The 24,713-nt window shown below is 32.7% G+C and overlaps 1 protein-coding gene across 3 annotated transcripts; it reads left to right on the forward strand.

Moving 5' to 3' along the window:
* Positions 1 to 723: 723 nt before the first annotated feature.
* Positions 724 to 18,528, forward strand: LOC133675208 (DENN domain and WD repeat-containing protein SCD1-like). 3 transcript variants are annotated; one of them, XM_062096510.1, is made up of 31 exons: positions 724 to 1,145; positions 1,220 to 1,313; positions 1,841 to 2,042; positions 2,293 to 2,434; positions 2,561 to 2,661; positions 3,687 to 3,750; positions 3,968 to 4,081; positions 5,539 to 5,759; positions 6,607 to 6,661; positions 6,771 to 6,854; positions 7,023 to 7,218; positions 7,323 to 7,449; positions 7,562 to 7,613; positions 7,701 to 7,745; positions 8,442 to 8,517; positions 8,657 to 8,730; positions 8,810 to 8,860; positions 9,130 to 9,287; positions 9,561 to 9,608; positions 10,147 to 10,204; positions 10,303 to 10,386; positions 12,187 to 12,442; positions 12,561 to 12,757; positions 13,122 to 13,186; positions 13,300 to 13,423; positions 13,889 to 14,070; positions 14,169 to 14,240; positions 14,324 to 14,484; positions 14,666 to 14,707; positions 15,518 to 15,723; positions 18,159 to 18,528. In XM_062096510.1, exons 1-31 carry the CDS (start codon positions 972 to 974, stop codon positions 18,252 to 18,254), a joined length of 3,621 nt encoding a protein of 1,206 aa, XP_061952494.1. In that variant the 5' UTR covers positions 724 to 971; the 3' UTR covers positions 18,255 to 18,528. The 3 variants fall into 3 exon arrangements, with proteins under 3 accessions (XP_061952494.1, XP_061952493.1, XP_061952495.1); XM_062096509.1 differs by having other exon boundaries at positions 726 to 1,145; positions 15,515 to 15,723; XM_062096511.1 differs by lacking the exons at positions 724 to 1,145; positions 1,220 to 1,313 and having other exon boundaries at positions 1,902 to 2,042; positions 2,276 to 2,434; positions 15,515 to 15,723.
* The last annotated feature ends 6,185 nt before the right edge of the window (positions 18,529 to 24,713 follow it).

Consider the following 24,713-nt stretch of genomic DNA (forward strand, 5'->3'; position numbering starts at 1 on the left):
AATTTCCTCATACCAATTAGTTTCTTATAAAAAAACATTAAAACTATTATTAAAGTATCCTAAATAATTTTTTTATAATTTGTTTTTTATTTTTTATGAAAAAATATTTAAACTATCCTTAAAGTATTATCATAAACAAAAATGCTAATTAATTAATTTTTTATTGAAAAAACATTTAAACTACCTTTGAAGTATCTTAAATAATTTTTTTTATAAATTTTTTCTATTTTATATAAAAAAAACATTTAAACTACCATTAAAGTATCATAAATAATTTTTTTTATTTTTTATAAATTTTTTTTAAATTATCCTTAACTATTATAAACATAAATGCTAATTAATTTTTTTTTAAAATTGTTTAAGACTCTTAGATCTGGCGGCTAAGTGAGATCTAAAAGTCATGGGTTTAACGGCTATATCATTCTCAATTGACTTGGTTCTAACGTGTTTGTCAGATTTATGGTGCTTGAGTCTGACAACTCTTGTCTGTACTAAGCAAATAATAATTAAACATAGAATAATTATACATTTTAGATATTATGAAAGGAAAAAAAAAGAAATATGCAAACAACTAAAGTATTGTGGAAAGATAAAATGAGAAATTAAAAATAAAACTTTTATTATAATTCAAAATGAAATTTCTCTTAATTTATAATGGTTTTTGCATGAGCTATTTAGCTTTTGTTATAATAGATCCGGTTTGATCCACCAATTCAAGAGTTGACTCGACCCCCACTTGACCCGGGCACGGTGTGATAGCTATGAAAGATCCCGACCATGGAAAGAAAAACCGTCCTCAACTGGAGAAGGAAGATTTTCTAAAGAGAGAGAGATAGGGGTTATCTTATTCCAATACCAAAGATGATGTTAGAGTTTACAATCTGGTGAAGATTTTGGATTCCATGGTGGCGGTGGGGTTGGTGTTGTCTAAGGTTTAAGTTTGGTTGAAATAGAATAGAGAAGAAAAGAAAATGGGGGGGATCTTCGAGTATTTTGTAGTGTGTGGGTTGGGTCCGGAGATGAGAACTATGGATGGAAACAAAGGATATCATGGAATGCGAGTGTTGTATTTGCCTTCTCTACTCGATCAATATCCTCCAGATAATCACTCTCTTTATCCTCCGCCTCCTCCTCAACTCCCAACTGTATGTTTTTTTTTGTTTTGTTTTTTTTGTTATGTGGATCTGATTTTGATTTTTTAATTATTGGTGTTTGGCAGTGTGTGCTTCCTGCTGGTGTGGAGTTTTACCCGTCAGGACTTGATGCAAATGATTCCTCCACATTTCCTAAAAGTTACCCCATTGTTTTGACTGGTAACATTTTTTTTTCCTTTTATTCTGTCAGCTATTTGTTTATTTCACAATTAAAGTTTTCTGGAAATCAGATTTATTGTGAATGGGTGGAATTTTGCCAAGTTGTTCTTTTCCTTGAAACTTTGAAGCATGAAGAGCATGCAACATGATCCAACCTTATGTTTATGAATTTTGTCTTTCTTGATAAATCTCACTGGGTTTGTTTTGAAGATTTATAGTGTTTAAATTTTTTATGATTTCTATAGATGTAAGCACTAGGGTGGAATGCGCATCTACAGTGCCAGAAAGAAAACAATAAAACTCAACTCTAGTATATGAAATTATGTTTGACGAACAGCAGAAATCATTACTGCCATTCACTTTTAGTGTCTGTTCACTTCTCAATGGCTTCAGTTTTATTTCATGTATATGAATTTCTTACAGCTTGATTTATTTCCGTGTTGTCGTTTTTGTTTGTGTAATTCTATTTATTTTTTGTGAGACTTTTACAAAAATATTTTCCTTTTTAATGTAAAATCTTTATGCAGAGGGTGATGGATCCAAAATTTATGTTAGTTGCATTGCCTTTCGAGATCCAGTTAGTGAGGATATTGCTGAAGCTTACCGTATACCTCCAAATTCATTTGCTGACAAATGTATCTGCCTTGTTTCCCGCTCTCCTAGTTTTGGTGTTCTTAGAACTGCACTGGAGGAGTTATTTGCACTTTGCTTTTCCCCTGCTGGAAGTAGGTAAGTATCTTTTAGTTATGGAAGGTTCTCTGATATGGCTAGCAATAGGTGAGAATTGGGACTCGGTTACCAACTTTTTGGCTTTTCCTGGTATACATGCACACATGACTCAACCTTTACAATATCAAAATATGAATTAATAGTTATAAGATTTTATAGGATGGCTAAGCTTATCAGTTCATTAAAAAAATGGAATTCCATTGTATCCTTTTCATTTCATTTAATGTTCTCAGCTCTATAAAAATTTCAGCAAGCCATTATGGGATGTTATATCATACATGGTCTCCAATGTACCTTTGCCTACTCCTGGAAAGGATCGGGTCTTGTTTGCCATTGAGAATTGCCTGCTTTCTGTGGAGGCTCCACCCAAAGATGGACTCCCCCATGTTGAGGTATGACTTCCTATCCCTTCGGTTTTGGTAGCTGGATTCTGCCTTTGCTGATTGTGTGGTGTAGTGGAGGGTTAACAAAATTCACATTATTATACAGTAAATGACTTTTGAATTTGCTGAATGCAGATATCATTTCAGCCATTGGTACAGTGTTTGGATGTGGACAACTTGCTCAAACTTTTTACTGCCGTGTTACTTGAAAGGAGGATTTTACTTCGTTCCAACAAGTATCTCTCTGACCCTTATAGAAATAATAATTGTTTAAGAGAAGTAATGAAATTTAATAACCATTGATTTGATTCTCTTTACTATTCTCACTACACTGAAAATTTTCAGAAGTCATCTGGGGTATGTTTGCATGCTTAGTAAAACATGTGCATTGGTTTTATTGGTCAAGTTTCTGCATCATCATTTGTTTAACTTTAGGTTCCCATTATGTATTAATAACCTTTAAATCTGCTTCAACTTTGGTATGTTATGCATACAAGAATGATACAGTGAATTTCAGCTAGTGATGTTGGGTGCTTAATATCTGTTTAAATCCATATTAAATGGCAGAGATGCCTTGAGTTTGTGAAATAACCAACAAGCCTCCATGGGTGTGTATTATTAGAGGCCATGGTAAATAACCAATCCATATTGTTGGCTTGATAATTATTTCAAGGTGAGTGATATTGTTGGTTTGATTATTATTTCAGTTGAACCTATCTTGTATTCTTTGGCTTACCACTATCAGGACATGGTTTGAATTAGATTTTTTGGGAATGTTAGGGGAGTCAACATCCAATTATGCTATTAATAATTGATGTGGTCTCCATTTAGATGTGTTTATGCATTGCTCTAACCACTAGCTCCCATTATTTGATTGCCTTCTTTTCCAATTGTAAATCCCTGGGTTTGTATACAATCAAGGAAAAGTACATTAGCAATTTAATGGATCTGTTTTTGTAGTGTGCAAGTGGATTTAAATTATCATGATATGAGATTTCTAGTCAGCAGTCTTTCTGAAGATAGAAATTCTATAAAAATATTAAGAAGACTGGTTTTGAAATTAAATGGCTGCAAATCCTTTTCATATTTACCATGCTCTCTTACTCAAGGCCACAGACTGTTCTAAAATGTTGTCTGCATTCTTTACCAAAGCAGCTGTTTGTCTGCAAATTCTTGATTTATCTACTATTGAAGCATTAGTTCAAATAATACTTGCTAATATCTTTTGCGTTTTTAATTTTACTATATTCTTCTGAGGCAGGTATTCACTTTTAACCCTAGCATCAGAGGCCATATGCCATTTGATTTATCCCCTTAGGTGGCAGGTGAGTTTTAATTATTTGGAAGTTCACTCTTCTTTTACCAGACTAGAATATCACTTCTAGGTTTTCCTTCTAATGCTGGAACCTTTTTCATCTTCATAGATGAAAATTGCAGCTAAAATGTTTTTCATTCTCTGGATAGGCTGATGGTATATTCATGTCTTCATGTGATTCTCTTATCAGCTCACTTCTAATTATTTTTATGTTTGTTGTGCTGAAGCATGTCTACATTCCATTACTATTTTTCAGTGGAGTTGACTATATTGATGCTCCTACACCTTATATGATGGGTCTCCATTCTGCTGTTGATACATCTTACCTTGCAATGGATGGTGTAAGTTTTTTGCTTAAACTTATGGTTGTTTGGCTTAATAAATGATGTCTTTCTTGGTAGTATTTTATCATGCCTTTTTCTTTAATATTTGTGTTTATATATTATTTTTCTTTAGCATGGAATTTGGCAGCATTTTCTCTATCAGCTCTTTTGTGTCAGGGACAGCTCAACTGAGTAGAATAATTTGAAAATGCTATGATATGGTTTCTGGTTTTGCTTTATAGAATGCATAGCATGAACTGGTCCATGTGTTTTAAACTTCTTGGAAAGAACGATTAATATACACATTCTACTCAATAGAGAGCGCCGAGTTTTTGTTTGCTAGGTTACTCCCTTGACAGATGAACTGTTACGTGTTCTATAACCATTTATGTTTTTTTAGCCTCTATCCCATACCTTTACTTCTGCATGGCCAGCCTTGAGTTGGTCTATGTAGAGGGTTTGATATTTCTGTTTGCTGTTAGTAGATAGGAAAGAGGAGTGAGTGTCTAGTGAAGGAGCAAGGTGCGCACAATTCAAAACAATACTGGATCCATTCATCATATGATGTAACTTGAAATTGATTCCTGAAATGAATAGAACTGTGATTGCCATGTTGTGCAAACTGTGGAGGGATTCTCCTAGAAAATGGTGCAAATAGTGTAGGGTTATTTACAGCATACCTTGCATAAGTAGAAGCTCAAATGCAGAATGCGGGTATGATCCTACCTGCTAAAATACTTCATAAGTGAGTTTCATATTACTCTTGAATTTTTTGTTTGGTTGGCAACCTAAGATATAATGACATGTCTGGGCTGGGATCACTTTTACAGTTTAAGATTAAAGTTCATCACATTTTGGGTTAGTGATATAATTGTGAGAATTCTGTCATGTAATCTTATCTGATTCAGATGTATGCTGGGAACTTACACAACATGAGTCATTAAATTAAACGACTATAGGATCATGTAAAGCCCATAATTAGGTGTTTCCCTTGCATCTTCATCTTAGGGTATCTAGTACTTAGGATCTAGGCTCCCCCATTCTCCTATTTTTCTTTTTGATTTGTGTGCAGTTTCTCTCTTCAATTAAGGAGCTGTGCAAATATTGCCCAGTATAATTATCATTTTCATGTGTGGCACTGAGAGGCAGCTATGCACATTAATATACTTCTCATTACTATTAGATTGTAGCAGATTTCTGCATGGTCTTTTAGCCCTTAACAGAACTGAGTGGAGGTAGATCCCTTTGTTGACCCTAACTAGTTTTGGATTGAGGTTTATTTTAGCTTTGAGTATTGCTATGTGGTCTTCTATTGCTTATACAGAGTGATATTCAATCAAATTTGCATCTTCTTTCCTTTCCTGTTTTATTTCAGAATTTCATATTTATTGTCTGAAATACTTTCAGCTTTATTGTTAGGTCACTTTCTTGAGCTATGGTTTATGTTATTCTATCCCTTTTTCATTGTATTGCAGGTAGTGGTTGTGGACCTTGAGTATAACCGAATTTGTACCTCAGAGGAAATACCCCCTATTCCAGAGCCAGAATTAAGTACCTTGCGGGGTGAGATACTGAAGCTATTGTACCCCAATGTCATGGGAATAGATCAAATGAAAGCTGGTCTGGTTAGCTCATCTGAGCAATATTTTAAAGGCTGCAACAAGCCTTGGGGAGAAGATCATGACCTTCAACTTAGGTGATACTTGGATGCACCATGAAATCTTTATGAAGTACTCATTGCTTTCCTTGTTAAATTTACTGCATGTTTCCATAAACTGTTCATCAAAGCTCTTTTAACAATATTCTCTATATATAATTGATAGGTTTTGTAATTGCTCTGCATTTCTGTTATATTGGTATAGTCTTTATTATATTTAAGAGATGGATGCTCATTTATTTGCTTAACTGAGAATTGGAGAAGCATAAAGACATGCAATTATTTTGAACATGCAATAATGATGGCTATGCTTGTTGCCAGCAATTAAGTTCTTAGCTTGAATGCTTGTTTAGTTATTGCACTGCTAAGCATGCAATTACATATAATGTACAGCACTCCACCTGTCTCCTCTTTTTTTGTTATTTCCCCTTCTTGGTGGTAAAAGAGAATCCAACAGTGTATTGGTTATTCCTGGAATCCTGGAGCTTCTAATTTTCTGGTGTTGTTTGTTTAGGACAAAAACTCTCCAAAAGATGCTCTATAATTACTTGTAGTCATACATTTATCCCATATAATATTCCCATTTGATTATGATGTTATCAGATATAATGTGTTTCCTAGGTTTTCCGGTGTTACTAGTGAATCAGTTTATATGTTTTCTATAACAATGTAGTATGACTCTGTATTTGTCCAGCTATTTCTAATGGTTAATCTGGCGATTGCTGTTTGCTCTTTACAGGAACTTGATTTTAAATACCTGTTTTTTTATCATGTTGGTGCTTCCATTATACAAAAATTCAGGATGGATAGTCTTACTTGGAGAGCTTAATTATTTTCTGTTCGTATTTTTATTCTAATACTTGTTAGATTTGTGCATTCTATGCAGGTTAATATTCCTAAAGTTCTTTGCATCCATTTTAGGTGGATACCGGAATTTCATTGTACGACTCTCCTGTCTTTTTCCTTTTTCTTATTATTGCATTGAGTTAATTTGAAAAATTCTTACCATGACCTTCTTCAAATTAATTTTACGAAGATAACTATTTGCAGGAAAACACTGCAACTCATGCCTTCAACACTCAAGCATTTTTGAGGAAGCGCTCACGGTCAACCAACCAACCACCAGATGCCATGGTGAAGTTTTTTTCCCATCATCAATACCAACTTAGAAAAATCTGCATTGTTAAATTGTGAAAATTATTGAACTTGATATTTTGTGTTTAAATCTATTTTGATTTTTGCATTGATTTTTTTTATTGGTTGATTTGGTTCTCCTTGTATTTACTTTGTTGTTGCTTGCAGATAACACAGTTCTTAGACTCCCATGGTTTCTTGGATTATTTGGAGAGAGTTATTGATTCTGATGAAAACAATTATAATCTTCTTGACAAGTTACAAGACGCAATTGGAAGGGGTCAGAATCCCATTTCAGTTCTCCCCTCTTCATGGGTAGAGCCTGAAATTATAACCATATCAGATCCAGATGTTGGAATATTGGGTAAATTTGAGGTCTTAATGTATATTAATCTGTGAAATTGATACAAATACATCTCAAGTGATTTTATAACATTATAGTAACATTGATGTCCTCATTTCTTTCAGGATCAGGCGCTAAATTTACTTATGATAGGTTTCCCGCAAACATCAGGTCAGAAGAACATGAGGAGAAGAGGAAGCAAATTCTTGCAGCAGCAAGTGGGGCTTTTGATTACATAAAGCATGCTCCTAGGTGTGTATTTTCCTAAGTTTGTATGGGTGTTCCACATAACTTTATTCTAATTTTCATTATGTTCGTTAGATTTGTAATAGTGAATTCCTAATATCTCTAATTTCTGGACCAGTTCACCATCTGTGCAAGTGGGCAAGGACTCTCTTAGTCCCATGGAGAGGGCTGTAAGTTCTTTATATCATAAATGGTGCAGCAGTGGCTCTGTTTTTGAAGTTAGGTTATCCTGATCAGTGAATATTTATGTTTCACAGGCAGAAAGGGAGCGCATGGTTTTGGACATTAAAGTTAAGCTGCAGGTATAATTTTTTTTTCTTTTTTGAGTGCTAATGAACTTTCTGGGTAGTTCCAGTATTTAACACATAGGAATGTGTGTAGATTTTTTATATTTCAATTCATCATGTTATAATCTTAAAACGTAGTAACTCGTATTAACTGGATTTAACCTTTAAGCATTCTTTTCGTAGATTATTGGGAGTTGAAGGATTTTTTTCCCATTTAGAGTTTCACCGCAATCAATCAGAATACCAGACATAGCTCTAGGATGCAGCCTATCATCCTAGCTACTAGAATATGTGTTTATATTGTGGTCCAACTTCATCTGAGAAGGTTTCTTTTTTGTTGTCTTTATTTTCTCCCATATTCATGGGTTTGGAATGGGTATTGTTATTGCTGTTTTCTCTTGATGGAAAAAGAAAAGTCTTGCTTGTAACGGAACCTGTTATGCAATTAATTTAAATTTGTAGAGGTTAGGAGACATCATTTCACTTTTCAAAGATGCAACTTACATGCAATATAATATTATGAATAAACTATGCAAGAATAGGTAAAATTTAGGTGTTCAATCTTATTTCTATTTCTGTGCTTCTGTGATGTAGAAACAAAATGAAATTTGGTAGAATTTCAAGCTGATAACAATGCTGAAATTACTATGTCTGTCTTCTTTCCATAATCGTGTGCTTCTGGTTTGAAGTATTATTTTTACTTCTATACAGGGTTTGTGGCTGCGTCTTCTTAAACTAAGAGCCACTGATGATCCACTTTCATCTTTTGAATATGGCACTATCCTTGGTATGCTTCTACAAGAGGTTAAACCTTTCATTGACATTTTTTAGACAACATTTTATGCCTTTCAATTCTCAATTTTATTTACTTTATAGTTCAAAAGAGTTCTGCATATTGATTGGTGTTTTGTTTACTGGCTTTGCAGCACTGATTGAGTCTGATGCGGAGGGGATTGGTGGTAGTGGATTTGTTGAATGTATAAGGGAGCATATACACTCAGTACGTTGGAGAGAATAAATTTATTTTCTTTTCTGTGCTTATGATTAAGCTAACTTTTTTCTGGATTTTATTCTTGTAGGGTTGGCACTGTCAATTGACCGATGAGCAGTTTATTGCTGTGAAAGAACTGGTATGTAGAAGATGCATCAAGGCTTTCTTTTAGCATGAGAGAATTGCTATTGGTTGAAATTTCTAAAATGTATCTCTGAATTACATTACAAAATTAAATCATAGTGGATTTGATGATTAAGTTCTTTTTTGAATATCCATGATGATTTCCCACTTACATGTAAATTGTTGCTTCAGAATCTAAGCTTCTTTTACCCTCCCTGACTCTGCCTCTCCCTGTGCGACCTTTCATGCTACCTAATTCCCTATATTTTATCTGTGTAAATTCAGCTTAAAACAGCAATTAGTCGCGCAACCTCCAGGAATGATGTGTCAACCATTAGAGATGCCCTTGAAGTATCTGCTGAGATGTATAAAAGAGATGCTAATAATGTTTCTGACTATGTCCAGCGTCATCTTATTTCTCTGTCTATATGGGAGGAGCTACGGTATGCATTTAGTCATTTTCTGCTGGATGTCATTTATTGTCATTACTTCATTTTACAGTCTCTTGTAAAATGACTCCCTATTGCTTTAAACCAGGACTTGTTTTCATTCTATCTTTCCCATCATATTTTGATCTTATCTTATCTCAACTCCCTTTTCTTTTGTCTTTAGAGCAGCTCACGTAATCCTGTTGTGGTGTTGCTTTAATGAATTGTTAATTGTCAAAAAGAATATAGAAATGGAAATTTTAGATGGTCTGTTTGATTTTCTTGCAGGTTCTGGGAGGGGTACTTTGAGTATCTAATGGAGCATCCTTCAAGCAAGTATGGCTGCACATTCTCAACAAATTGTGATAATCTTAATTAATTTTCATTGTTTAACTATTTGCTAATATTTGTTACAATGATTAAAAAACAATTAAAAAAACGGCTCATCAATCCATTAAATTTGGTCTTTGTCAATAATCCAGCTTCAGCTAATGGTATAGTTAGTATTCTGTCTTTTATTAGTTATTGGTGACAATAATATGGAGAAGTTAGCTAACATAATGCTTAGAGTCATGTGGTGGTTCTTGTGATGAAAGAGCCATAATAAATTGCAAAGAGCATCCATAGATAAAGCCCTTTTGTGTTTAATTTCTGCCCTCTGCCCCTCCTGCACACTCATACATAGAGAAAAGGGGGAAAAACAAAGAGCATACAGATACTGAGTACTGGGAGGCACTTTCTTCAGTTCTTCTAGGATGCATGAAATTTAACCCTGTTTCTGTTCTTTCCTTGATGAAAGATTATAATAATCACTTTCTTTTAGAATGGACATGCCAAGCTTCTGAGGTGTTATGCTTTTTTATTTTTATTGCAGGTCAGCCAATTATTCAGCTTTAGTAACAACACAACTAATTCTTGTGGCATTACACATGGTGGTCTTCTTTGTCTGTATTTCTTTTGTTTCACGACTTTTATTCCCTCCTTCAGGCTTCACTTACTTGCTGTGATCATGTTTCATGTCATTGTGAAGGCTGGATTGGGACTTCTTGATACTGATGCTTGGCACATGATTGAAACAATAGCAGAGAAGAATAATATTGGATACAAGCAGTTTGTAAGTTAACTCCTGGTTGTATGCTGCTTGACTATGGTTTAATTAAGATCCATAGTTCACAATAGCACCCTGGCCCCTTTTTTGGCCAGTATATGCAGGTGTTTTTATCAGGACTTTCATTGTGATTGGACCTCTTCATACCTCAGTGTTCAGTGTTGTCTGTGATTTTAGCTTTCTTGACTTATAAATATCTAATCACAATGTACTATTTGATACAATAATGCCTTTGGTTCTGATTTACTTGAATGTTTTTGTAACTGAACAACAAATGGATGTGTGACATACCATGTCCTAAAGCAAATAGAATGGCTTCCAGAATGGAGTGGGTGTTGAATAAAACTATTTGGAACACAGGGATTCTGGAACAAAATGAATTTAGGTTTACTGCGAAGACAAAATATGTATCAAGCATATGTCATCCTGATACTTCTACTTATAGTTCTGAAAAAAGAGAAGTGGCGTAGGTGAACTATAGTGTCTGAAGTAGATGGAAATTATTGCCAATGCTTCCCAAATCTTTATATAGGATAAAATAGCCAAGTAAGGGATTTTCAATTTGCTATTCTTTTCCTATTCGTGTGTAGTAGAGTCGGATATCCAGCTATATTAGTAGCTGTACTTTTTCAAAATCTCTATTTGAGCTATCTTTATTTTTTCTATTTGAGCTCTTGTATATTTAAAAAACAATCAATTGAGTATACTACTTCACAAATACCCATCTAAAGAGTGTTTCAACTATTTCCACACCAGTTATCAGAAGTGTATTTTCTGGAAGTCATAAACTTGTTAGTAGGCCTTTCCTCTTCTTTTTGGAAAGTACCATCCCAAATAGTCATCAGAAACAAGCTAGCATTTACAGCTTCGGAGAGGAATTCTGTTAACTGTTTTGAAGTGGCTGCTTCCATGGCGTGCTTTCCCCAATATGTAATTGATAGAGGTTTGCGATAAAAGAGCCCCTGATGTTGGTTTTCTTGTATATGGAATGGTTCTTTGCTTTCCATATGGAAAAGAAACTTTTGTCTTTGTTCATTGCTTTAGTGCATTCATTAAACAATTTGATTTTTTTTTGTTCTTATTTTTATTAACAGATTATGTGGAAGTTTAGAAAAACTCACTTTTGACATAAAAAACAAAATTAAGCAACTTTACACATAAAGCAGTGTGAAGGTAGGAATCAGTAAAAGCATTTCACTAGATTTGGAGGACACTTCAATCATGGTTGTTTGGTATGTTCAACTTTTAATAGCATGATTATCCTGTCCACTTATGTCCTGGAAATACAAGAGCTCATATTCATTTATATCAGAAATGAGTAAAAGCTAAGCATTTCATGCATTTTGTTATAGAAATTTTACATAATTACCTATTTTGAACACTCAATCGTGGTCAGGTTTTATATTCTTGGCATCATAGATGTCACGGAGACCTATGTCTTCATATCTTGATATTCGGAGAATGTCATCTGACACTGTGCTGTGCTAAATGATAATTCTTATGTTCAATTGTCCATGTCCCATAATCACTATCCACTGGAGTTGCTCAATCCATCGGGCATAGGGACTTGCACTAAATGAGACAATCAACTTTATCTGCATTTAAGAAATCCTTTCTTTTCTTTCATTTCAATATTCATTGAGTCGTCAACATATTTCTCATGAAACCCGGAGTTTTGGTGATGATTTAAATTGGTTTGGTACATAGTTATTTTGTCAATATCTTGTTCCATTTTTTTATTGTCACTATTTCCTTGCATCTTTTATGATTTCATGCTACTGAAATTTGCTTTGTTTTTTGGTTCAGATAAAACTCAGAGGATTCTTGTCACACATCCAGCAAGTTCGTATCAGTTACTGGGGAATCTCTTCTGTAAAAGCCCAATCCATGCGATCTCCTGGATTATCTTCCCCACGCCCAAAAGATTCTATGGATGAGAATGAGCAGCCTGCAGAAGCTTCTGTTATTGGCAGGAGCTGGGTCCAAAGCATGTTTAGCAGAGATCCATCCAGAGCTAACTCTTTTGGTCGTGTTCGTAAAGGGGCTTCCGATGGCACTTCAGGTTTGTTTTTTCATAGCAATGGTCACCTGTATTACAATAATTTTGTCTACCATTATATCACCTTTTTTTCATTTTCTTCTGTGATTACAACACTGCTGTTTATTTCTGATTTGAGCAGTAAATGAAAATGGAACCCCTAGAAAACAAGATTCATCTGCTGCTGGGCAGAAGAAACTTCAAACCAATGTTCGCATACTTAGAGGCCATAGTGGTGCCGTTACTGCCTTACATTGTGTTACCAGAAGAGAGGTCTGGGATCTAGTTGGTGACCGTGAAGATGCTGGTTTCTTTATCAGTGGAAGCACAGACTGCATGGTAATTTAGCATAACAGATTAATTTCCTTTCCTGTATAATTCCTTTACACAATTCATGTCTGGAAGTTTAACTGCAGAGCCATGCTTTCTGAGCACTCTTTACTGCATGTGTTAAAGCTTCTGTTTCTTGGCTCTAAATTGAAGGAATCAAGACAGGAGCATTCAAACTTCTACCACTCTGAAACAACCATGCATTGTAACTGATTAGTTAAATTGCCAATCCTGTAATCCAGCTTGCTTGTTTTCCCTGTAGATCATAGCCTTTGTGACATCACATGCTAGGATTAATTGATGGATGCAACTGTGAAGTCTTAGCAGCATTATTGTATTATGTGACATTTATTTCTTTTGAATGATCATGCAGGTTAAAATCTGGGATCCTAGCATTCGTGGTTCCGAACTTCGTGCAACTCTGAAAGGGCATACCAGGTGTCTTGTTTTTATGTATTTGTGATGATTTATTCAAGTCAGTAGGTGCTGATGACCCTGCTTCTTCAGTGGTCATTCCTCCTATGATTGACCTTGACATTTGTGGGCTGCAGAACTGTTCGAGCTATAAGTTCTGATCGAGGAAAAGTGGTATCAGGATCTGATGATCAGTCTGTTATTGTATGGGATAAGCAAACATCCCAGCTTCTTGAAGAGCTGAAGGGCCATGATGCACAGGTTTGCCTATTAAGACCATCTATGCAAGTTTTTTATATTAGGAATAGGACTAGAAAGGTTTTGCAGAGTTGCATGCATTGTTAATCCAATATTTTTATGTCAGAAAGTTGCATCAGTCTAGCACTGAATTCCCTGTAAAAGGTTTTTTCAATTGTGTGTGTCATGCTTGGATTGAGATATCTGTGTTAGAAAAGATATATATATATATATATATATATATATATACATACATACACACATACTTGTGCTATGTTCTTTCTTAATTTAACAAAGATTTTCTGGAGATTTTGTCTAACACGATGCTTGCTCTTTCATGTTGCAAGTTTGCAACACAAACAAAAGTGCTTGTTTAAATTTTTCTTTTTTGCTAACGATATAACTAATTTAGATGTTACTGAGATTACAAACGAAACATATGTAAAAGATATTTGAATCGGAAAATAATTCGTTTATTTATTCTTGTAGGTAAGCTGTGTCCGTATGCTGTCTGGTGAACGTGTCCTGACTGCTGCACATGATGGAACTGTTAAGATGTGGGATGTCCGAACTGATACTTGTGTGGCAACGGTTGGCCGTTGCTCGAGTGCAGTCCTATGCATGGAGTATGATGATTCCACTGGAATTCTTGCTGCTGCTGGTAGAGATGCGTATGTACTCTGAAACTTCAAATGCTACAGTATATTTTTGAGTCTTTATTCTATAATTGACTACTAAAAAAAACCTGTTTTAACTTTTGCATTGCTAGGGTTGCGAATATATGGGACATCCGTGCTGGTAGGCAGATGCACAAGCTTTTAGGGCACACAAAATGGATTCGGTGAGCAGAGTGGAGTATTTTTCCTATCCATGATAACTATTAGTTATAGTTGTGAAGGAGCCACGTGTCTATCCATTATGCAGGTCAATCAGAATGGTTGGAGACACACTGGTTACTGGTAGTGATGATTGGACTGCAAGAGTGTGGTCTGTTTCACGAGGAACATGTGATGCTGTTCTAGCCTGCCATGCTGGTCCAATACTGTGTGTTGAGTATTCCATGTCAGACAGAGGAATAATAACAGGTAAATATCTGCTACTTTGTCTTTGTTGTGATTTGATTGCATAAGATCTTTTATCATTTATAGGAAGGTTTATATGATATCTTAAGTATCAGCATGAATGCTAATGATTCATACTAAAATATGTTTCAAGTGCCAACATGAACTGCTAAAATGTGTACTAAAATGCAATTTCTTTTTTCAGGTTCAACTGATGGTCTTCTCCGATTTTGGGAAAATGAGGAAGGTAAGAGCAGTATTTTTCTTGCCAAGTTGAACTTTTTATCTTTTTTTTTTTGGAGCTCTTCTATGTCTGGCTCTGGCAAGATGCAATTTTTCCAAACCTGAGCAGTCTCATCCAACTTGCATAGGTGGATAGTATATCACCTGTGCTGATATTATCTTGCTTCTGCGTTTTTATTTAGGAAGTAACACAGTGCTTATCCATGAAATCTTAGTATCTTCTCTCAGTTCATTAACTCTCTGAACACATGTATCCTAATGAATGTAATTGTGGTTACGAGTACTTTATTTACCAAGCCCTACTAGCTGATAAGTTAACTCTTCATTCATGTTTGTTGGTTCAATCAAGTTTTTCTTTTTTCAATTCTCTCTCTCTCATCCTCTCTTTTTTAATTTTTCAATCCCCTTCTATTTGTCATTGACAGGATTGTGAATGCAAGGATGACATCTATTTAACCCTTAATTTAAGAGGACTTCTCTCCATTGATATTTTTTCCCCATATACTACATGTATGTGAAAGCTTTTATTTACGAGTGGTCAACCAAAATAATTTGGTGCCAGTACAGTCTACCAATGGAAAAACCATAATGTATGCTAACCTTAGGTGTGTGATTTTTTATACGGGATTGCAACATAGTTTGTCTTTAGTCTTACCTTGGTAAATGGTGGAAGTCACACAACTGCAAAATGCATTTTGACCATCTTTCTTCCTGTAAAATTTAACAGTTATCATTTCAGCGTGGTGTAATGGCCTGCTTTCAGTGTCTTTTGTGATATGTCCTGATAGCATTTTTTACATAATGTATGCAGAAGGCATAAGATGCGTGAAGAATGTTACTATTCATACTGCTCCTATATTATCGATCAATGCTGGGGAACACTGGCTGGGAATTGGAGCAGCTGACAATTCTATGTCTCTCTTTCACCAGCCTCAAGAGAGACTTGGTGGCTTCTCTAGCACGGGATCAAAAATGTCTGGGTGGCAACTTTACAGAACACCTCAAAGGACAGTTGCTATGGTATGAATTGTATTAGTTCTATCAAACTGTCCCTTTGTTCCTAGTTACTACTGTTAATTCTGCTTGCATGCATATCATGTTCATTGAAACACACACTGGGCCTTGTGTTCTATAACAAGAATTTCTCTCTCATCCCATAAACCCTCTCAACCCCATTCAAATGGTAGCATTCCCAATTTCAAAACTAATATGTCCTCCTGAGGGCCTCCCCTCCTCTTTTAGGTAGTGTTTGGTTTTAGGTTGAAGGGGGTTAACATATAACCACCCCCTTAACCATGTTTGGGAGTGTTTGTTTCTTGGGTGGGGAGGAAAACTTTAAAGGGTTAACAATCCCCAAATAGGGGGGGGGGGGGGGTGTGGTGGTTGGTGCATAGTATTGAAAAATTCTATATTTATTTACCCTCTCATTCACACCCTATGATTGGGTCCCCCATTACACATTATTTTTCATTTATTTATTACATTCTAGTTTAATATTGATTAAAATACTATTGGTTTCCACCATTACAAATAATTTTTACACACCTAGCAGGCATTCTTGACACATTGTCCTTCAATCTCTTTCTTACACCCCCTTAACACTTGACTCAATAACATTTAATCTAACTTTGTACCCCAAACCAAACACAACCTTAGCCTTATGAACTCACCTAGAGCCACTAAAAACATGTTTAGATGTTGGGCAAGTTTAAATAGTTTGCATCTTGTCCGAGTTAAAAAGAAAATGTCAAATGCTAAATAAGTAACTGTTTAATGTAGAGTATTAAATGTTTAGTTCAAGGTGATTCAGTGCATTGAATGCATTTTGACTCCAAACTCCCAGTAATTTGGATTGGGGATTAGTGTTTTTGCATGGGTTGATTAAGTGTTAAAGTTGAAGTCAAGGGTGTACAAATAATGATTGAATGGTAAATGTATGGTGTGTAGAAATTATGTGTAATTGTGGGGCTCAAGAATTTTTAAAATTAATATTGAAACTAATTATAATAAAAAATCATAATAAATGTATAATGGTGGAACCTAATTGTTGGGTATGAGGAAAATAGAGGGAAGTAAAGTATGATTATGAAAAAAAGAACAAAAATATTTTTTTTGCACAAGCTCCAAAATCTTCTGCACTAGCTTAACACTTGACCCCCTTTTTAGGGTGAACTGTTATCTTCCTCTTTTACCTTCACCTTAAAAAGTATACTGAACATGGTTAAAGGGGGTCAAATGTTAACTCCATAACACATAACTGCACTTAACTGCAATCCACCCATAACCTTAGAGATTAATTGTTTTCCTTCGAAGGTTGAAAAATGGGAGGATGGTGTGCATGAATTTATCTCAGAATGATAAATTCAGTTATCGAAGTTTTCCATGTCTAAACTGACATGTTAACGTTTGCTTATTCATTGCCCTTTTTGTACGAGATCTCTCTCTGTCTGAACCGTTGTTTGTTTAGGTAAACTTGTGTACTGTTAATGCCCAGGTGGAATGGAACCCTTGATAATGTGGAGCCTACTTCTTATTCAGCCGTTGTTTCGTCCTTATCTAATAGTTCTAGATATTATCTTGCAAGGGAATTAAATGTTCTCTTCATTCTAAAGATTTTCATTCAACTTGCTCTATTGTCGAAGTTTCTATCAACTGATTGGCCATAATAAGATATTTTATACCTCCAAGCTATTCTTAGGCCGGCTTCTTAATCCAACAATTCCTTTGCCCGGTAGGTGTAATCTAGCAATCCTTTGGCTTTCCCTTGTGCCTGTTGATCTCATTTGGCCTTGTCTTATCTCATGTTGCCCGCCCTATTAATAAATGATCTCCCACAAACCCAGAAAGCAGATGTGCTGTTCTGGTAGTTTGTTGATTGATTCCAGCATTGTTTATGTGGTTAATTTTTCTCCAAAACCTTGACTTCTTAGCCAGCAGTGCTAGCAGTTGATTTTGCAGCTGGAGCTGGTGTGTAGCATCTTTTTTTGTGTATTAATAGGAATATTTGATGCAAGCTCAAATCCAGTTAAATTGCTCCTCCATCAGGGATTTACTTCCAGCCGGTTCTTAAACTAAATAAGCAAAAGGCAGCCTTCATTCAATGGAATCACCTACACAATAGCAATTGGTTGTGGCCTGCAGTCTGAGCATTTTAAGGCTACTCTACATCTTTGATATTTGCTTTATATGAACTTGTTTGCTTTTAGATTCTGCCTTCTCTGTGTTGGCTCTAATGCAAATCAATGAAGATGAAACGGACTTCCGAGTCAGATAAATCATAATGATAGACACGTTTCTTAAAAACTGATCCATGAAAAAACCGAATATTTGTTAGGATATATTTATAGGCATTTGTTTCTATTGTCCTTGGAAATAATAATTTTTTAGAGGAACATATGTACCATCATCTAACGTGTTTCACCTGATCTGTTTCTGGCGTTGTTTGTGACATACAGGTTAGATGTGTGGCTTCTGACCTTGAAAGGAAAAGGATATGCAGCGGTGGTCGTAATGGAGTTCTTAGGTTATGGGAAGCGACCATCAATATTTGATTTTGTATTATATCATTTGCTGAAGCTTGAACCTGTGAAGGTTGTGGCGAGAAGTACTTGCATGTTGAATTTTGCCTGGGACAAGTTGTTGCTGCCTTAATCTGTTGTATCAAAATGAACAATCACATAGGGTGCTTGTATCACATTATTCTTTCTACAGACATCAGCTTTTTACAAAATTATCAGTAGGGAAGTGGATTTATTTGTTGGTAAGAGGAAATTGATCAAGAGATGTTATGAAACCATAATATTACCGGGGATGATAAAGATAAAAGAGTACTATCATATCATATCATATCATATCATAGAAGGATGATAAGTTGTGCCATCATCAATTGCGTTGATACATTTGCTTATGTTTCAGCAGCTAAGAACGCATCGGTTCAATGTTTCAGATAGCTCATGGCAGTATATCTAGGTTAGAATCGCGTCACATGAACAGAAGAGTTGGTGGAAACTCTTATCATCCGTCATGGAACTTCGATTTTAGGTGTGGGGGTTCCAATATAAAATATTTCGGGATACATTAACATGTAATATAAACTTATGAAATAATAGGGTTTTCTTTTTAATTTGGGGGAAGATGCATATTTTCTATAAAACCAGCCTTAAATTCAAGGATATGTTTAAAATAAAACTTCAATTTAGGACCAAACTGAAAACTTTGTTAAACTTTACTAGTGCCATGGCTCCTTCGACTTGGTCCGCCCTTGTATAGAGAGGTATACCGTGCTTTAGTTATGAAGCTAGTCTATAGACCACGCTCTCCAACGAGTATATATTAAAAATACAATTTAGCTATATATAAAAAAAGTAACTATTAGCAATGTATTTTTTATAGCAGCAAGGAAATTTTTTTATTGTGAGCCAATTTTCTTTATAATGAGTCAACCATTGTGGAGGGCTATATATATATAAAAAAGCCACTAATGTTATAAAAAACAATGCTAAAGATTTCATTAAAAACAAAAAAGATTTTAGACAGAAAAAAAATATAGCTATCAAATAAAATAAAAAAATCTTGAACGATTGTACAAAAAGAGCTATTGCTAATATCATTAAAAAAAACTTTGATTTCATAAAAAGAAAAAAGAAATTTCAATGATGTCCAATAAAAAATATTTCAAGTTATTTTTTAGATAATCTATTTGAATGGACTGAAGTGTAAAATGTAGAGAGAGAAAAAAAACAAGTCGGGCTCGTGCGTGAGCTTGCACGTCTAGTCCATTCAGAAAAGGTTTGGCCTGCGAGTCTAGCATTTTATTTTTTTATATGAAAGGGTGGAAAATAATTTAAAAAAATACAAAAAATGTTTGTCTATATCAGCAGATGACATGTCGTTTGCTGGCCACAATCCAGTGTTCGAAGGGTCGTTGAGAAGTTGGGTCATGGGTATCTTATGTCTAAAAATTCAAATTTTAACTTATTTTTAATCTAAAACACCTAAAAAACACTATCATAAACCAAATAATAACCTCGAATAACCCAAAAACTAGTCAAGAAACTCAAAATCAACTCAATTTTAAAAATATTCTAGAGACTAGATCTACCATTCCAAGTAAGGAGAAGGACAAAGAACACCAAGCTAAAACTCTACTCCTCGAATGGAACCATTAACACTAAAATTGATATTTTTCATGGTTGTAATTGGTATTAACGAAGATTTTTTCTTTCTTCAACTGAAATTCAGAGACTCTCATTTTTTAAATCAGGGATTAAAAAAAAATTTAAAGCAAAATTAAATTAAAAAATAAAAAAATTAAATTTTAGAAATTAGAAAATAGAAGGATCAGACTAAACTTTTCATGCAAGTTTTTAAATTGCAAAATATTTTTCTTGATTTTTTTATTTTGATTCTTTATCTTTCAATCTTATCGTTTCTTAATAAATTAGAAGTAATTAATCATCCATTTAGCTGAAATATTCAGTTGAGAAGAAAAAAAATTAATAACTCGTTTCTTAATAAATTAGAAGCAATTAATCATCCATTTAGCTGAAATATTCAGTTGAGAAGAAAAAAAATTAATAACTAAAATGAAAAAAAAAACTACAATAATCTAGTCGAAGATTTAGAATAGCCTGTTTTTCTCCTATTTTTAGTATAACACTAGTACAGTGAAGCGAGGAACTTTTCAAAATTTATTTTTATTTAATTATGTAAAAATTAAAATGAATATTTGTAAGAAATACCAAGACTTAAATATTAAAGGAAAAAAATATTTTTTAGTCAAAATTTTCTTCTCTCATTCATGTAATTGTTTTTGACAATAATATATCTTTTTTATTAGCAACATGGTTTATATGGTTTATTGAATAAAAACTAATAAAAGTTAAAAAGTATTCATAAAAATTCCAATTACTCGAATTAAAAAGAAAAGGAATATATCTTTTTAATAAAACATTTTCATGTATTTCTTTTTTGTTTTGAAGAAAATGTGTATTTTCAATTAAAAACTTATTATGACTATGAAAGAAAATTTTAATAAAAAAATAGAACAAATCATGAATTGATCATTTTAACATGCATGTTTGAATAAATTTAAGAATAATAAATCTGAAGAAATTATAATAACAAAATAACAAAATAGATATTATATTCTTATTAAAAATTAATGAGATTTTTAAATTTTTTTTGCATATTAGTTAATATATGATTATTCGTAAAGTAATAGTTAATATTACCATAAAAAAATATATTGTTCTTAAAAATAATGATATAAATGGATAATTGTTTACATATTATTTTAATAAATTTATTTGAAGTTGATTTTACTCTAAAATTAAAAAAAAAAGTTAAAGGTTGTTTAACAAATAGGTGAGATGTGCTCGGGTCTAGATGGATAAACCTACGCCTATAGTTTTATTTCTTTTTAAATAGATAAGAATACATTGTCTATAGGTAAACCACAAATTATTTTCTACTTCAAATTATAGTCATTTTTAAAGGATGAAGAGTTGAGGCATGAGTTAGACCCAACAATCCAATTTTTAAACTTGTTTTCACTTGTAAACATTGATAAATATCGTAGAGATCTTATTAATAATACCCCATGTAGAGATCTTATTAATAATACCCCCCGGCCCAAAAAAAAAATCCACCAATAAAAAAAATTCAAACAACATCTATGAAACTCCTCTATGCAAGATGAATCTATTGATTTCAAGATTGTTTTTTTTTTTTTCATATTAGAAAATATATATGATAGATCTCTGTCTTTTTCTTTAAAATTTTCAATAACGTTCTTTCTTTTCTCTCAACACTTGGTGACTCAAACATTAGAAAATAAAGTTTAGAATCAAAATATAAAACCTTAAAACTTCAAGGACTAAATAATGCATAAATTGAGACTTTAGGGATCAAATTGAAGCTTTATGTGTCTTTGGAACAATCATCTTTTTATGTCATTGTTCTTTTAATTTTTTTTTAACTATAATCTAAAAATTTATTTTGAAAAAATAATCTTTGAATTAACTTTGGAATTGTTTTCGACATTTTTGCATATATATATAAGAGCATGCAAAGGAACAAGGTATTAACAAATAAAATCATGTTGATATAACTTGGGAGGTTAAAAAAGCAAAGAAATTAAGTTTGATGATAAAAATGAAGAACATAAACAGCATAGAACCCATGGTGTTTCAAGTCTGTTCAAGAACCTCAACTCTCTTAGGTCCTGTTTGTTTGCTGGAAAGTAGTTTTCTTTTGAAAAGTGAATTCCAGAAAAGTGAATTATTTTTTGATGTTTGGTATTGTAATGAAAAATAAGTTGAAAAATATTTTCCAGTGTTTGGTTATGTCAAGAAAAATGAGCTGAAAAATAACTTATTAATATTTTATTTTTCTCAAGTTTATTAAAACAATGAGGAACAAATCTTACAAATTAAAAAGTTGAATAAGAATGAAATTGAAAAAAATATAATTTCATAAATTATCTCAAATAAAATAAATAATAATCAAAATAATAAAGATCAAATCTAAAAAATAAAAAAATGAAAGATGAAGAAATTAAAATAATAATAATTAACATTTCATAAATTATTTCAAATAAAATAAGTAACAATCAAAAGAATGAGGACAAAATTTGATAGATAAAAAATTTCAATAAAAAAATAATACGGGAAAAGCAAATAACAATTATAAAAAATAAGGATCAAAGTTAATATAAAAGAGATAAAATTGAAAAATAAATATTCAAAACAAATATATATAGCAATCAAAAGTTTGAGGATCAAATTTGATATAATCAGCAAATAATATGACATTTCTAAATTTTTCATAACTTTGGAAAAGTATTTTCCGTCCAAATTTTTCAGGAAAACACTTTCATGAAAACCAAATTAAATTTTTCTTTAACTGAAAAATATTTTTCGTTGATCAATTTTTCTAATGACAAATAAATATAAAAAAATTTAAAAAATAATTTTTAAAAATCACTTTTCAATAAATAAACACAGGTATCTTTTATAACTATAGTAATTACTCACGTATCATATGGGTTATTCTAGTTTCAGTAAAACTAGAATATAAATAGAATTAAAAAATTACTGATGAAAGGATAAAGGAAAAATTACTCTGAAGTCTGAACCATTTAATATTAGAGGTTTTAACAGACAACACAAGCTTTATCCTCTCAGTCCAACACCGGTTCCAACGTCTTCAATTCTTCCTTGAAAAAGGATCTGTGAGGGTTGGGATGCTTGATCTCCATGTCCATCGTGCTGGGTGCTGTTGTGCTTGCTGCTGCTGAGATGCTGGTGGTTGTTGTGGCTACTGTCTCTTGCTTCGGTTCTACTTTTGGATTATTTCAATGTGGACGTGTCCAGATACTGGTGCTGCTGTTGGTCATTTTGGCCTGATTCATCGTAGTTAGTTTCATGGGTTTGATCATTCGATAAATCGTCTGAGTTTGTTTGAGGTTAGAGGTCACAAGATCCTTAATTTTCAGCTCGTTAACGTTGTGCGTTTTTATTTGAATATCCTTTTCTGGTTAATTAATTAATTTAATAAGTTGTTTTTAATGCTTTTTTATTAAAAAATATATTAAAAAATATATTTTTATTTTTTTATTTTTAATATTAACATATTAAAATATTAAAAAAATTTAAATTCTTTTATAGAAGTTTGGGCTGCAATTTTTTCCAGGGGCCTAACATGTCCTGTTCTGTATTTTTTTTAACCATGATTATTTATTAATAAATGATTAAACTATAACTAAAAAGAATCAGTGTTTTACTGTGAACTGTATTGTGCAGTCCATAGTAAAACACTGACTCCTTCCTTATGTTTTTTTTTAGGTTATCTAAGTTTTTTTAGCTGTTTTTTTATGCTTTTTGGGATTTTTTTTGCTTTTTTTTTTTATTTTTTTAATTAATTTTTTTTGTTTAGTTTAGTTTGTTAATGTTAAATTTTTTTCTATTTAGTTATTAGACTTTTATGACACATATCTCGAGTTTCACGGGTTAACCTGGTTTCACTGGTTAACCCAGTTAATTCCGGGTTGACCCGTCAATTTTTTTTTATTATTATTTTCATAAATAATTTTTTTTAATTTAGTTTGTTAATGTTAAATTTTTTTTTATTTAGTTATCAGACTTTCATGACACAAATACTGGGTTTAACAGATTAACATGGTTTGACGAGTTAACCTAGATTTTTTTCTTTTTAATTAATTTTTTTTGTTTTGTTCAGTTTGTTAATATTCATTTTTTTTTATTTAGTTACCAGACATTCATGACACAGATCCCGGGTTTAACGGGTTAACTTGGTTTGACGAGTTAACATGAATTTTATTTTATTTTTTGGTTTTTTTTCTTTTTAATTATTTTTTTTTCGTTTCGTTTAGTTTAGTTTGTTAATGTTAAATTTCTTTCTATTTAGTTTTTTTTCTTCTTAGAGGTTACACTGATTCCTTCCTTAGGCATGTTTTTTTTTTTTTTAGGTTATCTAAGTTTTTTTAGCTGTTTTTTTATGTTTTTTGGGATTTTTTTTGCCTTTTTTTTTATTTTTTTAATTAATTTTTTTTCATTTAGTTTAGTTTGTTAATGTTAAATTTCTTTCTATTTAGTTATTAGACTTTCATGACACATATCCCGAGTTTCACGGGTTAACCCAGTTAATTCCGGGTTGACCCGTCAATTTTTTTTTTATTATTATTTTCATAAATATTTTTGTTTAATTTAGTTTGTTAATGTTAAATTTTTTTTTATTTAGTTATCAGACTTTCATGACACAAATACTGGGTTTAACAGATTAACATGGTTTGATGAGTTAACCCGGATTTTTTTCTTTTTAATTTTTTTTGTTTAGTTCAGTTTGTTAATATTCACTTTTTTTTTATTTAGTTACCAGACATTCATGGCACAGATCCCGGGTTTAACGAGTTAACTTGGTTTGACGAGTTAACATGAATTTTATTTTATTTTTTGCTTTTTTTTCTTTTTAATTATTTTTTTTTTGTT

Source organism: Populus nigra, chromosome 16 (assembly GCF_951802175.1).
Source record: "Populus nigra chromosome 16, ddPopNigr1.1, whole genome shotgun sequence".
NCBI classification, from domain to species: Eukaryota; Viridiplantae; Streptophyta; class Magnoliopsida; order Malpighiales; family Salicaceae; genus Populus; species Populus nigra.